This window comes from Anastrepha ludens, chromosome X (assembly GCF_028408465.1).
Source record: "Anastrepha ludens isolate Willacy chromosome X, idAnaLude1.1, whole genome shotgun sequence".
In the NCBI taxonomy this organism is placed as follows: Eukaryota; Metazoa; Arthropoda; class Insecta; order Diptera; family Tephritidae; genus Anastrepha; species Anastrepha ludens.
The window spans coordinates 1,154,477-1,173,541 of record NC_071503.1 but is presented as its reverse complement, the minus strand read 5'-3'; the positions used below and the strand labels follow the sequence as shown (position 1 = coordinate 1,173,541).

At 39.3% G+C, this 19,065-nt stretch overlaps 3 protein-coding genes across 4 annotated transcripts; 2 read left to right on the top strand and 1 right to left on the bottom strand.

Moving 5' to 3' along the window:
* The first annotated feature begins 972 nt into the window (after positions 1 to 972).
* LOC128869679 (protein yellow-like) lies at positions 973 to 6,337 on the top strand. Its single transcript, XM_054112282.1, has 2 exons — positions 973 to 1,800; positions 5,736 to 6,337. Exons 1-2 carry the CDS (start codon positions 988 to 990, stop codon positions 6,219 to 6,221), a joined length of 1,299 nt encoding a protein of 432 aa, XP_053968257.1. The 5' UTR covers positions 973 to 987; the 3' UTR covers positions 6,222 to 6,337.
* A 2,866-nt stretch (positions 6,338 to 9,203) lies between these two features.
* Positions 9,204 to 9,718, bottom strand: LOC128869376 (uncharacterized). The gene has a single exon (XM_054111918.1). It carries the CDS (start codon positions 9,600 to 9,602, stop codon positions 9,204 to 9,206), a length of 399 nt encoding a protein of 132 aa, XP_053967893.1. The 5' UTR covers positions 9,603 to 9,718.
* A 4,152-nt stretch (positions 9,719 to 13,870) lies between these two features.
* On the top strand, positions 13,871 to 18,536 carry LOC128869602 (uncharacterized). 2 transcript variants are annotated; one of them, XM_054112174.1, is made up of 2 exons: positions 13,871 to 18,178; positions 18,239 to 18,536. In XM_054112174.1, the coding sequence occupies exon 1, from the start codon at positions 14,888 to 14,890 to the stop codon at positions 15,608 to 15,610; it is 723 nt and encodes a 240-aa protein (XP_053968149.1). In that variant the 5' UTR covers positions 13,871 to 14,887; the 3' UTR covers positions 15,611 to 18,178; positions 18,239 to 18,536. The 2 variants fall into 2 exon arrangements, with proteins under 2 accessions (XP_053968149.1, XP_053968150.1); XM_054112175.1 differs by having other exon boundaries at positions 13,871 to 18,356; positions 18,422 to 18,536.
* Positions 18,537 to 19,065: the final 529 nt, after the last annotated feature.

Below are 19,065 nucleotides of genomic sequence, written 5' to 3'. Positions count from 1 at the left end.
ATCGTCCTCGGAGAGAGTGCCCAGGACACTCTCCGTTAACTCCTTTACTTCTTCTTTTGTTTTTTTATTTGTTTTAGAATCCATTAGCTTTTTGGTCCCACGAGTAGGCACGGAAGGGGTGGTCCGCCACGGCAGAGCCGGCATGCCGTGGTAAGGCACTTAATACAACCGACATAGCCTGGGCGTCGGAGGGGACCGTTAAAGACTGGTTATTTAGACACTTATTTAGACCAGCCATGCAGCTCTCGGCACGGGTACCTCGACACCTTAGCTTAAAGTGCTGACAAGGTTATACCGCCTTGTCACCGGTCGACAGAGCCTCGTTAGCGAAAACAGGGAGTACCAAGTACAGTGCATCAGGTCCTGGACAGTGGGTAGAGGTTGCCAATTGGAGAGGAGTGGCTATATTGTTCGCATCACTTTCCCATCTAACCCCCCCAATTCCGGTTAAGGTTATTTGTTTTTTTTTTTTTAATTTTCGCTTTGAAATTTCCATGCCGGAATTACGTCTTGTGAACTAAGCTCATTCAATATTTCAGTTTCTATGGCATTATATAAGAAAGGGGCAAATACTGTGTTTGTTTAAGGGTTCATGGTGTTTGGCCTTACTATTAGAAATCCCAGGGAGTGGTTTTAAAGCAATGAACCGTTTAGCTATTTTCTTATTACTGCCCAGTAACAAGATCTTAAAGTGGGTGCCGCGTTTGCTCACTGTTGACCAAAAACAATAACGTGTTGATGATTCTGAGCAATGGCAAAACTACATGAATTGAACTTCGAATTGCTCGCACATCGACCGTATTCGCCAGATTTGGCTCCCAGCAACTACTGGATGTTCGCAGACCTTCAGCCCATGTGTTAAGTCTCATATATGTATAAAATATAATACCTCCTTCATCGCCCTGAGTCCTATAGATCCGATTGTCATATAAGACATTAGCTGATCATCAGTGAGAATATATTTTGAAATAATTTTGATGAAATTTTATGGTTGTATTAGAATTTCGGCCAGCCCTGAAACTTCTTTATCTTGCAAGGAACTTAACATACATATGCATAAGTACCACATGTATAAGCTCATACATACATACATATACTATATCTCGGTTTACTTCTAGTGATTTTGTACCGGAAAATAGTCTTCCATTGGGTATTGACGTTTATGGTCAACGGATATTTGTAACAACACCACGATGGAAGGATGGAGTGCCTGCCAGTCTCAGCTATCTTCCGTATCCAGCAAAAGAACGCAGTCCCGCTCTACGCCCATATCCTGATTGGAGTTTTCACAGCAAAGCTCAACAGCCAAACTGCACAAAACTTATATCCATTTACCGCAGCTCGATTGACACGTGCGGCCGCTTGTGGGCAATCGATTCCGGTGTTGTAAATGCGATAGTTCATTTGAATCAGATTTGTCCACCAAAAATTGTTGCTTTTGATTTGGTTAATGATAAAATGGTGGTCAGCTATACGCTACCGCCAGAGCAACTCAAACAAGACTCATTACACTCAAACATTTTGGCCGATGTCCGCCCCGATCACTGTAACGACGCGTATGTCTACGTAACGGATGTTTGGCGCTTCGGTATAGTCGTCTACAGTTTGGCTAATAATCGCAGTTGGCGAGTCACCAACTACAACCTCAATCCAAATCCGATTGCATCAGATTTTAATCTTTATGGACTAAACTTTCAGTGGTTGGATGGTGTATTTGGAATGAGCCTGTCCTTGGAAGAACGAAACAATCAAACCAATAATGGGCGTATACTCTATTTTCATCCAATGGCCAGTTTCAAGGTAAAACATATAAATTATTTTTATTTATTTAATACTAAATGCTCTTGCCAGTAGTTGCCAACGCAAATCTTAAGATTGAATGTGTGAATGAATTTCCGAATACGCTGATGTGATGGGCTTTTACTTCATATCTCTAAAAGTTTCTTTCATTTTGCTAGCAAAGAAGAGGCACTCGTTATATCAGCGAACAAGTGCCATGAGTTTTCAACTTCTCAGTTTGGAAAACTTGGCGAAATTCAACATTCATGCTACATAACGATTAAGTCTCCAATCCAAGAGTACTATGTAGTACTACCATCGATTTAATAATCATACCGTCTATTATGTCATGCTAACCAAGTTGTCGCATTGATACGTCAGCCGTTTCGGTTTCAGACACCTTTTTCATGGTTAATCCGACAATTCATATATTTACCTGGAGCAGGATTTTTTATTGAGATACTTAGTAAGAGCCAAATACATCTCAATGGTCCAGTAAAACCAAATACCAAACTTGGTTGGGTGGCTTCATGCGTAATTCCTGTATATGTAACATCAGAATTTTAACCATCATGGCCATCACCTTCCTATAAAGTATTTACATCAATTTGATCAGAGTCCACCTTGCACAAGCTAGAGGAACGGTCGAGCGGACGAGCCTGAACATATGTATTGTAATTGTTTTTTTAATTCTACAACTCACAAATGTCCCATTACCAATAAGTTTATTCTTCGTTTTCCATTGCGTTCTGCAAGATACGATGTTTACAATTTTCCCCTTTTTCAGAAGACACAAATATGTTATAATGGATTTTATGGTGGCCCACACCTATGATACCAGCTGTGCACCCTACCTTGCTGTAAAATGCCTACAACAGCTAGCAATTGATGAAACGAAAATTTATTGTTCCGTGACTTCTACGTAGACAGTTTAATAAATTTTAAAAATCAAACCATAAATTTATTAATGCGCGCGAGTTTCCCCTACGTAAATTTGCATCGCACGCATCCGAAACTGTTGCAGATATTGTACCTGAAGACAAGAAAAATACAATTTATTTCCACGCACTGAGTTTGTAAAAACGTTTGGGTTTAAATGGCCACCATTTAAGAATTGTTTTTTGTTTGGTTTACTGCCAGATAACAGCTTAAAACTACTAACGGTCCCATAGAAATTGTGAAGCTTTTTTAATCCAATTGGTCTCTTCAACCCTTTGTTAGAATCCCAATTGTAAGATGAAAGCTGAAGTTGTCATGGGATGATGAAGTCCCACCCCCGGAATCAATGTTTAATGGGAACAGTTCAATAAACAACTACCGCATTTAAAAACTTTGAAAATACCCACGTAGGCTAAAGTTGATATCCATACTACACTTCACGTCTGTGCAGATGCAAGTAATAAACCATAAAATATAAGCTTTGTCCGTCAAAATTAGGAACCATAGCTTTGAATTCAATTCACAAAATTTTGTAATATTCAATGCGGAATGTAATAATATTTTGAAGAAGCGTTACAGGATTATAGCGTCACGTTATCAGTTTTGTTTCGACATTTGCATAATGTATAAAACACCATACTGTAAGAAAGTTGCAAGCTTTTATTCCGAAAGTTAAGGAAAACACTTTTGTAACGCCAAACATACACACTCTAAAAAAGTCGTATTGGACTTCTTCTTCTTCTTCTTAATTGGCGCGATAACCGCTTACGCGATTTTGGCTGAGATTAACAAAGCGCGCCAGTCGTTTCTCTCTCGTGCTAACCGGCGCCAATTGGACACACCAAGTGAAGCCAAGTCCTTCTCCACCTGATCTTTCCAACGCAGAGGAGGCCTTCCTCTTCCTCTGCTACCACCAGCTGGTACCGCATCGAATACTTTCAAAGCCGGAGCGTTTGTATCCATTCGGACGACATGACCCAGCCAACGAAGCCGCTGGATCTTTATTCGCTGCGCTATGTCTATGTCGTCGTAAAGCTCATACAGCTCATCGTTCCATCGTCTACGATATTCGCCATTGCCAACGTGCAAAGGTCCAAAAATCTTACGCAGAATCTTTCTCTCGAACACTCCAAGCGTGGCTTCATCGGATGTTGTCATCGTCCAAGCTTCTGCGCCATACGTTAGGACGGGCATGATGAGAGTCTTGTAGAGTGTTAGTTTTGTTCGTCGAGAGAGGACTTTACTGCTCAATTGCCTACTTAGTCCAAAGTAGCACTTGTTGGCAAGAGAGATTCTACGTTGGATTTCAAGGCTGACATTGTTATCGGTGTTAATGCTGGTTCCTAAATACACGAAGTCTTTTACAACCTCAAAATTATAACTGTCAACAGTGACGTGGGTGCCGATACGCGAGTGCGCCGACTGTTTGTTTGAAGACAGGAGGTACTTCGTTTTGTCCTCGTTCACCACCAAACCCATTCGCTTTGCCTCTTTATCCAGTTTGGAGAAGGCAGAACTAACAGCGCGGTTGTTAAGGCCGGTGATGTCAATATCATCGGCATACGCCAGCAATTGTACGCTCTTATAAAAAATTGTGCCTGAGCGATTAAGTTCTGCGGCTCGTACGATGCTCTCCAACATCAGGTTAAAGAAGTCACACGACAGCGAGTCACCCTGTCTGAAACCTCGTTTGGTATCAAACGGCTCGGAGAGGTCCTTCCCAATTCTGACGGCGCTGCTGGTGTTGAGCAACGTCATCTTACATAGCCGTATTAGTTTTGCGGGGATACCAAATTCAGACATCTCGGCATACAGGTAACTCCTTTCCGTACTGTCGAATGCAGCTTTGAAGTCGACGAAAAGATGGTGTGTGTCGATTCTCCTTTCATGGGTCTTTTCCAGGATTTGGCGTATTGAGAATATTTGGTCAATGGTGGACTTTCCAGGTCTGAAGCCACACTGATAAGGTCCAATCAGTTGGTTGACGGTGGGCTTCAGCCTTTCACACAATACGCTCGCTAGAACCTTATAGGCGATATTTAGAAGACTAATCCCGCGGTAATTGGCACAAATTGCAGGATCGCCCTTCTTATGGATTGGGCAGAGCACACTTAAATTCCAGTCGGCAGGCATGCTTTCATCCGACCATATTTTGCATAGGAGCTGATGCATGCACCTTACCAGCTCCTCGCCGCTATGTTTGAATAGCTCAGCCGGCAGTCCGTCGGCGCCCGCGGCTTTGTTGTTTTTTAGCCGTGATATTGCTATTCTCACCTCGTCATGGTCGGGTAACGGAACGACAATTCCGTCGTCAACGATTGGGGTATCGGGATCTTCACATTCTCTATGACATGCGCAGCTGTCACCGTTTAACAGGTTCGAGAAGTGTTCCCTCCATAATTTAAGATTGCTCTGTACGTCAGTCACCAGATCGCCGTCTTTGTTCTTACAGGAAAACGCCCCGGTATTGGACTATAATTACTATTTTTATAAATACCTTGGCTGGAGAGGATAAATATTTTGCAAAAGTAGATATTTCGAAAATGAGCAAAATCTAGTCCTAATACAGTTTTCAGCATAACTTGACTCAAACGCCACATAGCGGCTAAGTTGGAATGCAATATAATTTCTCTTTACGTTACCGAAGTATATGTATTTCAAATATGAACCAAATCGGACCATAAATAATATTTTAGTAATAACTTGCAAACTCTTCACTTCACATTTCGAATATGAATTAAATCGGACCACAAATATGATTTTTAGTATTTTGTCTTGCGTATGTTATATACATAAAACCTACAGTTTTATGAAGACTCCGAAAGGCAGATGGTTTTTTATGAGGAGTTTATTCATGGCAGAAATATACTCTGAGGTTTGCCTTGTCTGGCGAGGCGCTACCGCTAATAGACAACTCATCTGAAAGTTCATCCTTACATACACAAGGTTACACATTCAGGAACCGAATGATTTGTATATATTAGATTCCTAAAGTGTGTTTATATTTTTAATTTCAGGAGTTTGCAGTTTCTACAAAACTGTTGCAAGACGAAAGTTTGTGGCCAGAACGTGCTCAAGAAGCTGCCAAATATTTCGTAGAAATCGGTGATCGAGGACACCTTAGCCAATCTTCCACAGCAGCTATCGCTCGGAATGGTGTTATGTTCTACACACAAGTGCATCGGGATAATATTGGTTGTTGGAATACCGCAAAACCATATGTACGTGGCAATTTGGCATTATTGCTAAGCAACAGTCAAACTTTGGTACAATTTCCCAACGACCTGAAAGTTGACCAAGAACTCGACCAAAGCGTGTGGGTAATAAGTAATCGGCTGCCGATCTATCTTTATGATAAGCTTAATAACAGCGATGTTAATTTTCGAATTTTACGTGCAAGTGTTTTAGAAGTTATTCGCAACTCTGTGTGTGATCCAAAAATGCTAATAGCACATAGTAACATTCCTGTTACGGTACAGTTACGTGAGGGACAATGCTACTGAAGCCTTAAATTTTCAGCCAAACTTTCCATGAAAATGTACTGCGGAATGAAAAAATGCACCATATCCATAACACATTAAGCAAACATTTAAAAATAAAAGTAACAATTAAAATGTGATTGCTGAAAGCCTTTGGATTATTTCGTCAAAAATTCGTTGTGAGGAAAATGCAGAAAATCTTAGCCTTTAAACTAATTTTATGAATTTATTTAGATCTGTTATTCAACTTTTCAAGCCAATACAATAGAGTTTTGATTGCAGCCTGGCTTGATTCTGAAAAAAATAAAAAGTTTGGCTTTTAATTAATTAATTTATTTAAAAGAGTAACAGGTATTAATAATTATTCCACTTACGAAATAAGCACTGGCCGCCAGGGCCCTTGGTTTATGGTATCTTAAACTAGAGTAATAATATAGATACATAAGTAACTATGCAAGAGGATGGGAGAGGGTAACTCAGGAAGTACTAGAGGATTAGTGGATAGTGTGAGTTTGAGTGGAGTATAATTGCAAAGAGTTAAGGTTTTAATTTCGTTAGTTTAATAAATTTACAAATTAAGTTATAGCGTTTTCTTTTCTACATGAAAATGTTGCCCTGTGATGCCACTTTCGAATTTTGTGTTCTTTTGTAAAATGAATGCAATCTTCCCAAGGGGCGGCTTTATCGTTTCTCCAAGGGCAAACCTAAAAAAATGTGAAAGTGCAACATTTCTTGCCCTCTCTGGTATCGACGATGGAGATAATTGCCCTATTAATCAGCTGATCAGTAACAAAAGTAGCCCCTATTTGACTCTTTCTTGCTCACATTAATCGGCTGTGTCCGAGCAGCACAGATAAGGTCTTCACATTTTTGACATTTCCTTTTAGCAGTCGTGAATTGAAAAAGCGAAAATTGAGATTATAGGTACATACAACTATTAAAATATTGTAGCTGCCCTTGATATTTGCAAATTGAAATTACCAAAATCAGTAAAAGAAATTGTATTTTGTCTGGTAAATGTGTTTGCGCGAAAATATTGAGTTTACATATGTCTACATAGTTACCTCCATACAAATAATTGGTGTAGAACATTGTTAGCCGGGAAATGGAAAAACGATAAAACAGTTTAATAAATGACCTCCTGGAGTCGTCGTCCTCTTCTTCAGATGACGAGGAGCTCGGCGTACTTTTAAATCCAAAAATTAACTGCTTACGTGTAAATGACTTTGTAAATGAAGTAGTCAACTTGTACACAGGCCGCGAGGTAATTTTTTCATGTGGGTACGGTTTAGTTTTCGCCCACCAAGTTTCAGGAAAGATGCATACTATGAAGAATGGTGTTAACGCTTTTTCTTTTTTCTGGGTGGAGTTTCTTGAAGATCTCTCGCCCATTTCCGCTTACTGCTCTCAAACTAGTGGGCAAAATACTAGACACCATTTCAATAATTCTGTTCAGTGCTTGTTTATATACTCTATGTTTTTATAATTTATTAACATTTACAGTTTAAACAAAATTTTCGCATTGAACGGGAAAGTGCGAATGATTTAATCGCAAAATACACAAACAGCTCGTACTATATAAGGAGGAACTATAAAGGAGGGAGACCACAAGTAACGCCAAACACACACGTGTTATTGTTTTTATGGTAACAATGGAATGACTCCAATGTGTATGCATTTAATTCAAATAATTTTCTTATGTAGGTTTTGCCGCAATAAAACTATCATACGTGAGGTTAGCAACCTGTTTAATGTGTCATATTCTTGTGCCCATAACGTGATAAACAATGTTGTGTCGTTTCTGATTGAACTTTCACCAGACATCATAAAATTCTCTCAAAGTGCTACTGAAAAAGAGATTATATCAAATGAGTTTGCGGCAATCTCTGGTTTTCCTAACGTATTAGGCTGCATTGACGGAACTTACATTTCGACAAGGGCGCCGAAAAAAAAATTCATTCAACATATATAAATAGGCATGACACAATTTCCGTGACTATGCAGGGTATATGTGATGCAAATCTAAAATTTTTAGATGTTTTCACTGGCGTGGCGAGTAAAATGCACGACTCGCGTGTGTTGAAGTTATCTTTCATTGGTAAAGAACTTCCAAAGCTATGTTTACCAAAATATCATGTGTTAGGGGACTCTGCATATCCGATCCGAAATTATTTGTTAACGCCGTATAGGGATTACGGGAATTTAACTGAGCAAGAAAAGAGATACAATTACAAATTTACAATAGTCAAACACGGGTCCGAATTGAACACGCCTTTGGATTGTTAAAATGTCGTTTCCGGCAACTTAGACAAACAAGATTTTATACAGAAAAAAGAATACTGCGTTGATCCTGCTTCCGTTCAGGCACAACATTTTCCTTTCGAAGTAAGCGACACTGTTCTTACTGAGCTGGGCGAAATAAAAAGAAGCCAAATAAAGTCACTTTTGTGACATGTTTTTTTAAAGTACCTAAATTTGTTTATGAAAATCGGAAATTTTCTACTTAGCAACATTGAATAGATTAGTTCAAAAACAGTAAATGTTCAAAATTAACGTTCCGATCAAATCAAAAAATTATTTTTAACTTCGTTCGGCATTTCCCCTTATTTGTACAATATTAACAGCTAAGTAACGTTTTAAGGCCAGTCAATGAAGAGACCAAAAATGTAAAACTTTGGACTAGCACGGTTTTCGAACGCACTAATTGCATTAACAAGATGTACCTTGAAAGAAACTTCAATAAATATTAAAAAACTACTTTTTCTTTTGTTTTATATATTGTATTTATTGAAAATAAGGGAGATCATATTTATTTGCTTCAAGCAGGAACAAAGTAAAAAATAAATAGGCGAAACGTTGGACCAGGAACGAAAGGCACTTCCTCCCATTTTATACTAAATTACAGAAGCCTGCAAAACCAAAATATTTCAATTAACATTTAATGGATCATAAGCAGCATACACAATTCAAACCGGCTTTAATAACTTACCTCAGACGCCCACTGCTTCAAGCTGGTTTGTTTTCACTGATGCACTTTTCCAAAAGGCTTTCGATTCTTGCAGCTTTCTCCATTCTTTCCTTGTGTCGCTTCTCTCTGGCTTCCTCCTTCCTAGCAGCAATTTCTAACATAGTTTCTTGCAGCGTTTTCCTCTTTCTTTGCTTTTCTTTTGCTGCGAACTCTTTTTTTATCATACATTGGCTACTTATTTTTACTGCCGGCTCAATGGAATCATCTATTTTGCATATTTTTTCGAGCTCTTCTTCAAATTGTAGCTTTTGGCGTTTTGCACCTGAGGTGCTGTTATTTTCCACCGCCACTTTTTTACGTTTCATGATGGTCTTATACCTTTCTTCACACTGCTTCCAACTTTTCCCATCGAACTCTGGGCCAATTTTCATCCACATGTCCTTTTTTGTCTTTAACTGCTTGAAGGGACCAATGTCCGGCAAATAGGAGGCGTATTTATCCAGCAGAAGTCTCGTTTCGCCTTCCGTCCATACTACCAAAAAGGATCGTTTAAATAATTAGCATTTTTCACTTTTTCACATTTGATAGAAAAGTCAAGACATTCTCATTTTACCTGTAACTGTTTTGTTTCTTCATTAGGTAGCATTCTTTTATTTTTTTATTGTAAACTGTCCACCAAAAATTTCTGCAATTCCTTGTCCGATTAGCGCGCGAAAAAAAGCTGATTGTATTTCAGGGTTACAGTTTGTGTTCTTTTATAAATGTGAAGGGCTGCACTGAACCTTAAAAATGGTGGCAGTTTCACAGGGTGAAGTGCGACTTTGAAAAACTGTTGCACGTCGGCATTTCAACATTTTTGTGTAGAAACGAAAACGCTATTAATGCTATTGTCATCTGTGCTGTTAAGTAGATTCGAAAGTTCAAGGTTAGGATGAATTGAATTTCTAGTGTATTTCAATCTTGGGCAGGTGTCGAGGAGGTGTGTTGTCGTGTAGTCGTCTGAGTTGCAAAAAGTGCAGTCTGGTTTGACTGTGCCGTTTAGGATGTGAAGATGGGTGTGACCGATTCGAAGGCGTGAAAATATCTTGGGGTTCTGAGAAGACATGTGTGTAGGATATATGGATTGTTGATGCCAGTAGAATTGCACTTTTGTAGTGGTGTTAGTAATTAATCCATTGACTAATGTACGTATCCTGAAGAGATTTTAGTATAAATTTTCCGAATATCTTTGATAGTAAAATGTGCACTGAAGTGAAGAGGCTCTTGGACGGCTTCTTTGGCTCTGGTATCAGCGCACTCGCTGTCTTGTATTCCGGCATGACCCACATTCCTTATGGAATTTTTATTTGATAAGCTATTATTTCGGATTTCGGTGATTGTTGGAGTTTCCTTAGAATTGTTCAATAGAGCGTCCATCACAGATTTACTATCGCTGCAAATAATGAATTTGCCGCCTTTGTCGGAGGCATAAACTACCGCTTCAAGCAATGCTTCCGCTGTGAATACTGAGCAGTATGAAGGTAAAGCACCGACTGGGATTATGACACCAAGCTGGTTTGTGTCTGCAAACGATGTACTGCTGTCTGTTTTAGATTCATCCGTATAAACCAACTCCCATACGTTTTTTGAAGGAGCAACGATTTTATCGAAATGTTGGAAGGATTCATTAGACGAGGTGGACTCTTTGGAACATTTTAGCAAATCCGCGATACAAATAGTTTTGGATTCAAGCCTGGGAGAAAACTGGAATTAGTGGAAAAATCGCGTCTGATGTGACATTAAGTTTGCGCATAAGTTCAATACAACGTTGTATGATGGACGATTTGCGGCTATTTTTATATTGTTGCTTCGCTGAGTTTACCAGTCCAAGAAATATTTTATTTTTGCAGTGAAGAAGCTTGGGTAGGAGCATTATTGTGTTGCGCTTGACTCTGGGGGATACATCCGGCTTCTTCAAGAACAGTTTTTGTTGGTGATGTTGGAAACGCCTTCTAGCTTCCGCATGGTAAGGGGCGTTTAATAGTTTGATGTTTTCTTTGGCACAATGTCCGCAAATACAAAGTCCAAAATCGTGTAAGTATGTGTGGATGAACATGCTTAGAAGATAAAAACTTGATTATGTTAAGTCTTACAAATAAGCTTATTCTAATGGCTTAACAGTGTTCCTTATATGTAAGTTTTTTGTCGAATGTTAAGCCTAAAATCCTTAGTGTGTTAGAATGTGGGATTAGTACATTGGAAAAGGACAAACTGGGGAAGCAACATTTACGTTTTCTACATATATGAAAAATAACGCATTTACTTACTAATATGTTGGCGCCTGATATTTTTGACCATATGTTTATGCTGTTTGAAATGTTAAGGAAAGTATAAACGACTTTGTTAAGGTTTTTTAATTTGGAAAATACTAAAACATCATCAGTATAAAAAACATGTTCCACCTCGGCATTAAAAGCTATCATTTCTTTTAGTCCCCATTTATTTTATACATCTGTCCATTGACATTAAGTCATTAAGTATGTTGTTTAACAATTTGGTCAGGGTTTATATACATCGCTTAATGGCCAGTGTCAAAAGCGATAAAATTATAATAAACGAAATAATGTACAATTAAATAATATACAATACAAGTTTCACTTTACCTGATTACAATTAGACAACTATATAACAGCATTGCAACTATTTTTACATATTTATTGTTTTTTAGCATTTATTAGGTCGTTTGGTCGGGTTCTCTTCAGGCGTCTTTTTGTGTTTCTTTCCCTTTCAAGAAGTATGTTGATTTCTGCATTAGAGTGTGTGTGTATTTTTTTCAAAGTGCCTTGCTGTTATCTCTTTGATTTCTCCGTCTACTGTTGCTATATTAAAAGTCCTGTAGATGTCATAAATTTTAGTGTACCTGTCAGACATGGTAAAATTCGAACATTCTTCGATTGTTGTCATTGGATGTTTTCTATATGAGTTTTTTTAGCCCTTCCCCACACCTGCAGTCCATATAGCCAGATTGGTTTAATCATAGTTTTGTACACTAACAGCTTTTAGACCAGACTAACCAATGAATTTTTCGATGTTTTTCTTTTCTTTGTATGACCTTTTGCTTTATGTGGTGATTCCAATTTAGTTTGGAGTCCAAGTGTATTCCTAGGTATTTAATAGTTGATGCTATTGTAATTGCTTTGTCATTTATTTTAATTGGAACTTTTCGGAATTCCAGTAGTTATTTCCTGAATATCTGAACGTTGATTGTGATATTTAATATGGAAGCTCCGGTCGGTTAGGTAGCTCTTTATGATGAGATACTAGTCAAAAGGTAGCATTCTTTTTATTTTGTGGAGTAAGCCCTTGTGCCACTCTTTGTCAAGCGCTTTAGCGCTTTGTCAATACTGCGGCACATTATCGATTGCTTTCAAGGTCTGATTGGATTTTATTTGTAATTCTATGGATCTGTTGAATTGTCGAATGTTTTTTTTTCTAAATGCAAATTGATGATCCGGTATTATACGTTTTTGGTCTAGAAATTAGCTTATTCGATCATTCAGTAATTTTTCAGCAATTTTAAATATTGTCGGTAGTAAGCTGGGATGGGATGTATGGGATTTAGCAATACAAGGCAATGGCCTTGACTGGGTTTAACATGGCAAACTCCAGGGCTCTATCCTTGTCACTTGCTTTATCCAAGTCGACACACAGCCCCCTGGATTTGATCCTGTCTTTTCCTTAGCCATCCTGGATAGCTGCTGAGCACCCGCCGGCCGGTGAACGAATGTATGAGACAAATGTCCCCCAAGGACATTAAATTGGGATGCGCCACGGTAAACAAAAAACAACCAGTGAAGACCGCAATAGCATCCGATAATGAACCCCGCAACGTTGACGGCCATCGCAAACGAAAACCGGACTATGATTTACGGATATGCACCTGGAATGTTCGAACCATAAATAGCAAAGGTGCCTCTAACCAATTGGCGCAAGCCCTCCAAAAAATTAAGACTGATACCCCCGCTATCCAGGAGATAAGATGGACAGGAAAAGGCTGCTCTAAGCAAGCAGGCTGCGATATCTACTACAGCTGCCACGTGTCTAGGTTTACACCTGTGAGCAAAAGGCTAGCCACAATCCGTATCAAGGCACGGTTCTTCAACATAAGCTTGATTTGCACGCACAGCCCAACGGAAGAAAAGGACGATGCAATCAAAGACAATTTCTATGCGAGATTCGCAAAGGGTGGACGAGAATCTGTCTTCTATCCCACTGTCGGTCAGTTCAGCCTCCACGAGACCTCATCGAACAATGGTCTAAGGCTGATCGACTTCGCTGCGGCGCGAAACATGGTAGTTAGTAGAACCAGATTCCAGCACGTCAACATCCATAAGGCCACCTGGCTGTTTCCTGATCAAAGAACGCGCAACCAAATTGATCATGTTGTGATCGACGGAAGGCATGCTTGATGTGTGCAGGATGTGCAAACGTTCCGTGGAGTGATCATCGACTCTGACCACTATCTTGTCGCAGCCAAAATACGCATGCGGTTATGCAATGCGATGAACGTGCGCCCCACTACGCAACGAAAGCTAGACGTCGCTAAGCTGCTATCACAACGGACTGCCGAAACTTATTCTGCTCACCTCTCGGAGTTGCTCCTCCTCGATTCTCTACCTGCAGACGCAGGCGGACTTTGGGCACATATATCCCGCTCTATGCGAGCTGCCGCTGAAAAAACTATTGGGTTCCAACGCCCTCCTAAACGAAACCAATGGTACGACGAAGAGTGTCGCGAAGTTACTGCAGCGAAGAACGCAGCTTACAAAAGAACTCTGCAGTCAGCTGCAATGCGGCCCGTGTGAGATAACTACAGGGAAAAGAGATCGGAAGAGAAGCGCCTCTTCAGACGCAAGAAACGAGAACAGGAGAAGCGTGAGCGTGAGCTGTTGGAGGAGTACAGGGGCAGGAATGATGCTCGAAATTTCTATCAACAAGTCAAGCGTCTGACACAAGGTTTCAAGACCAGAGGATCAGCCTGCAGAGATAAAAACGGAAATCTGGTTATGATAATAACCGATAATTCGGGCGTTCTACCACCTAGTCATGCCGAAGTCAGAGTTGCCATTCAGCGGCTCAAGAATAACAAAGCGGCTGTCGCTGACGGCTTGCCCGCTGAATTGTTCAAGACTGGCGGCGATGAGCGGATAGGGAGCATGCATCAGCTCATCTGCAAAATATGGCTAGCAGAAAGCATGCCCGACGATTGGAATCTCAGTGTTCTTATTCCTGTACTGAAGAAGGGTCCTGTCTTACAAGGTCCTGTCTAGCGTCCTATGTGGAAGACTTAAGCCGTTTGCCAACACACTGCTCGGGCCTTATCAGTGCGGCTTCAGAAGTGGTAAGTCCACCATCGACCAGATTTTCACAATACGCCAAATACTGGAAAAGACCCATGAAAAGCAAGTCGACACCCATCATCTCTTTGTCGACTATAAAGCTGCGTTCGATAGCCCGATAAGGGATTGCCTGTACGCCACCATATCTGAGTTCGGTATACCAGCGAAGCTCATACGGCTTTACAGAATGACGCTGCGTAACACAACCAGCTCCGTTAAGGTAAGAAATAACCTCTCCGAGCCATTCAATGCCGTTCGAGGTTTCAGACAAGGCGATCCACTGTCATGCAACCTCTTCAACTCTGTGATGGAAGGGAGGCTCCGAAAAGCAGGTGTGCATCGTAATGGCACAATTTTCAACAAATGTGTCCAGCTCCTTGCGTACGCCGATGACATTGACATTATCGGCCGCTGTAAGCGAGATGTCACCGCTGCGTTTTCTGCTAAGCACGGCATGTAGGAACGTACGTCATTGCGGACAACTATATAGTACCTTCGAAGTTGTGCCAGAATTTATTTATCTTAGCGCCGCTGTTAACAGCAACAACGATATCAGCCTGGAAATCAAACGGAGAAGCACTCTTGCTAATAGGTGTTACTATGGCCTAAGTAAGCAATTGAGTAGTCGAGCCCTCTCTCGCATGACCAAACTGACACTTTACAAGACGCTCATCATACCAGTGTTGCTTTATGGCGCAGAGGCATGGGTAGTGTCACAAAGCGATGCAGCCGCTCTTGGGGTGTTCGAGAGAAAAGTTCTTCGTAAGATCTTCGGTCCTATGCGCGTTGGCGAAGACTACTGTTCAAGAACGAACAACGAGCTGTATGAGCTCTACGCCAACATTGACGTAGTTCAACGCATCGCCATCCAACGCCTGCGTTGGCTAGGGCATGTCATGCCTATGGATGAAGAAGCTCCAACAAAGAAGGTGTTCGAGGGCGACGTCCAAAGAGCCGACGCAGAGGAAGATCATTGCTCCGGTGGAAAGACCAGGTGGAGGAAACCCCATGCTCGCTTGGTGTACAGAATTGGAGAAGGCTTGCGCGGAGCAGAGGCGCCTGGATAGAGCTAGTGAGGTGGGCAGTAACTCGGTAACGGGTGGTTATGGCCACCTAAGTAAGTAAGTAAATAGTAAGCTTATTGGTCTATATGATGACACGGTAGTTGGATCTTTACCCGGTTTTGGCAATGCAATAGTCTCTGCCACTTTCCAGAGTTTCGCAAGATATTGTAAGCGAGACATTGCATTAAAAACCTTTCGTAAATGTATAAATGCCTTGGTTGGTTGCTCCGCTAATGCTTTTCCTGTTATCATATCATATCCGGGTGCTTTTTTATGTTTTATTCCTTTTTGATTAGTTATTATTTCGTGTGTATTCGTCCGTTTTATTTTTGTAAAATCATAGTGGAAGTGGTTTTGGTTGTTGATTTTCTTTTCTTCGTCATTTTATAGAACTTTCTCGAACTAATTTGCTTTTTCCTCTTTTGTAGCAGCCCATGAATTGTCATCTTTTTTTAATGTCGGTTGATGTTTTATTTGAGTTTTTAAGTTTTTAGTAGGTACATTTTCATAAAGAGTAGTTTGTATCTTCAGAGGGAGTCAGGTTCTTCAAATAGTTTTCGATTTCTTCGTTATTTCTCTTGTTTAAGGTATCTTTTATAATTTTTGTAGCTAAGTTTAGTTTTCGTTTGTCGTCAGGTGATCTAATTTTTTGCCATCTTTGTCTTAACTTCCCTTTTTCTATAGTTTGCTTCTTAATAGTAATGCCAGTTGTTGGTGTATTTGTTCTATTGGCTTGCTTTAGCCGATCTGATCCCTGCTTCTAGTACTACGTCGTTGAAATGGATAATGGCATGTTGAAGGTCAATTTGCGCTTTTAATATCACATTTGATATAAGTTGATGGTCAATATAGTTTCGGAACCTTTTCCAGTTGATTTTATATAACTTACATATTCAGGTAATATCGGCGAGTGGTCAGAAGATAGTTCATAGCACGACTGAATTCTTTGCATCAGTTGGCCAATAGGTAGGTTCTCCGGTACCTACTTATAAATCTGCAATTGTGTTTGTTAAATGCGTTAATAAGAATACGCCCCTTTTTATTGGTGAGTCTTGAGCCCCAATCGACGTTAAGCGCCTTTATGTATTTGTCGTATTGATCCGAGTTTATTATGTGTCTAGGTGGTCAATAAATGGAGGAGAAAATACTGGTTCATTTTTGTCATAGATTTGTACTGTCGTGGATTGAAGATGAGGCGTCGAATACGAATACCTTCTCCGTGGGCTCTTCCAGCAGGATGGTATGTCACATACACTTTATAATTAGGGAATTTCAGAAGTCTTTTGTCAGTGAAGTGTGTTTCTGCAATCAATGCTATGTCAATGTGTTTGTCAACTAAAAATTGTTTTAGTTCTAAATAGTGCTGTATTAGTCCATTTGCATTCCAAATTAGAATTTTAATTTTATCGCTTTTGTCCATTCATATTCTTTAAAAGCATTGTAATTATATTCATCATATTTACCATTTGGTTGAGTAAGGATTTTACCATGTCTTTAAGCTCTTCAATATCATTGTTTTTTTTCAGATTTGTTAATCAGTTCCTGCTCTGCTTTATGTTCCCTTGAAGAGGATGCAACTTCAGCATAGCTTACTCCGGGCATTAAGTTTGGTACGGCGGTTGTTATTGGTGTATTATTTTTATTTGTTGTGTCTTGTTACGTAGAGGTGGAAGGCTTTGGATTTTCAGTGCTTTATAAATTTCGCTTCCTTTGTATCATAGTTGGCGGTATGCTTACTTCCACATAAAGCGCATTTAACTTCCTTTGCTTGGCTTTTGCATTCCATTGAAAGATGTCTACCAGCGCATTTCACGCATACCAGACCCCTTGAACAATATTTTTTTTTGTGCCCATATTTCTGGCATTTCGTGCACTGTGGAATGGTGCGCTTATGGTGAGGTGCTTCAAAAATGACTATGCAGTTCATTAGCTTGTTTATATTGTAAATGGCTTTGTTGTTATCACTTGCATGTAGTTCGAAGAAAAATAATGGTACGGGTTTTTTATTTGTATTATATTAGTAATGTTAAGTACTTTGTCGCCTTTTCCGTTTAGTTTTTTTTAATTTCTTCTTGGTCTGTAGATATACAGTCACGTTCTTTTTTTTTTAGCATGTGGTGTAATCAGTTATATATTTGTAAATTTTCTGCTTGAACACAAACTTCATTAATTTCTAAAAATTTTAGAGTGAAGCTGTTATTTGCTACTTAATTTAAAGCACTCTTTAATGTTTTTATGCATTCTTTATTTGCATTTCAGCAAATTCTTCTCATCATCCACATCTAAAGCTGCAAATTTGTTTGCAGAAAAATTTCCACTCAGTCAGTAATTTGGCAGCTTACTTTAATTGAGGGCATGGTTTAATTATTAAAGGTTTGCTCAGTAAACAGCTTTCTCGTTCTCTCTTCACGAATCGGCTCCCTTAGCAAGAAACTGTATTGCTAACTCTAGAAATTGTAAGTAAAAGGGGAGCAAAAGTTAAATTTGTAGAACAAACATAATCGTTGACATCATTGTTATTTGATTTCTTCGTATTCGCTGACATTTGGATTTCTGAATTCGTGAATTTGAGTAAGGTTTTTAGTAGACTCAAATTATTTAATAAATAAATTATAATTTTGCATGGATTAGGTTATTTCCGTGCTGATTTGAGCCTTTTCCTGTCCCTGTTTGTAAGTTTGTTTTTAATCGTTTTCCTGCCAGAGAGCAGCACAACCGTTTTGCAAGTGCGTCATACAGACACAAACACGTAAGTTCAAACCAATGATTATGAGACTGTGTAACTATCTAATGAGTGAACCCGTTCGTTTACAGGTTTTCAACTGCTCAACTACAGCGCCACTCGTGTTTTAAAGACTATACCCTAAGTGGTATGTACATATGTATATAAATTTTGCGTTACTTTTTTTGTCGGGAATATAGTATGTTGTCTGTTTTCTTTAGCTTAAAAGTTATATAGTTTTATTTTATATATTGTATTTAATATTTATATAATATTAAATTAGCCTTAGTAAATCAATGGTAATACAAATAATTACAAGTTAATCAATAAAGCAAACAGAAAACTATAATCGATGTTCTTTTAAATTTTATTGTATTGTACATGGCAACAAATAAAACAACCGGGGCATATTATTTGTCTGCGCTGGATTATTCAAGTTTACGTATGGAGTTTATTTTGGTTTCAATGTTTTATGGTGCACACACTTTGCTCCGGTTGTTGTGTAATTTGAGTGCAATGTTTATACATGTGTACTTAGTAGTTAGAAAAGTAAGCTGATAAAGTTTTGTTACTTATTTAGTAAACCAAATACTCGTATGCCAAAAGCCAGTTGCAAATTGTGCTATAATACATGGGTGAAACATGTTCCATGTTCCGCAAGACACAATAAAAAGAAAAAAATGGTGCGAGTCCCGCGGTGTCGAATTGCAGCCTGCTTCAAACTTTGCTCGCTACA

What these genes read in the sequence shown, in the direction of transcription:
- LOC128869679 (XM_054112282.1), top strand. Translation starts at nt 988, where the DNA reads ATGGTTGTATTAGAATTTCGGCCAGCCCTGAAACTTCTTTATCTTGCA. An exon ending in ATCCAATGGCCAGTTTCAAG is followed by an intron (nt 1,801 to 5,735) that starts GTAAAACATATA and finishes TTTTAATTTCAG; the next exon opens with GAGTTTGCAGTTTCTACAAA.
- LOC128869376 (XM_054111918.1), bottom strand. Translation starts at nt 9,602, where the DNA reads ATGTGGATGAAAATTGGCCCAGAGTTCGATGGGAAAAGTTGGAAGCAG.
- LOC128869602 (XM_054112174.1), top strand. Translation starts at nt 14,888, where the DNA reads ATGGCACAATTTTCAACAAATGTGTCCAGCTCCTTGCGTACGCCGATG.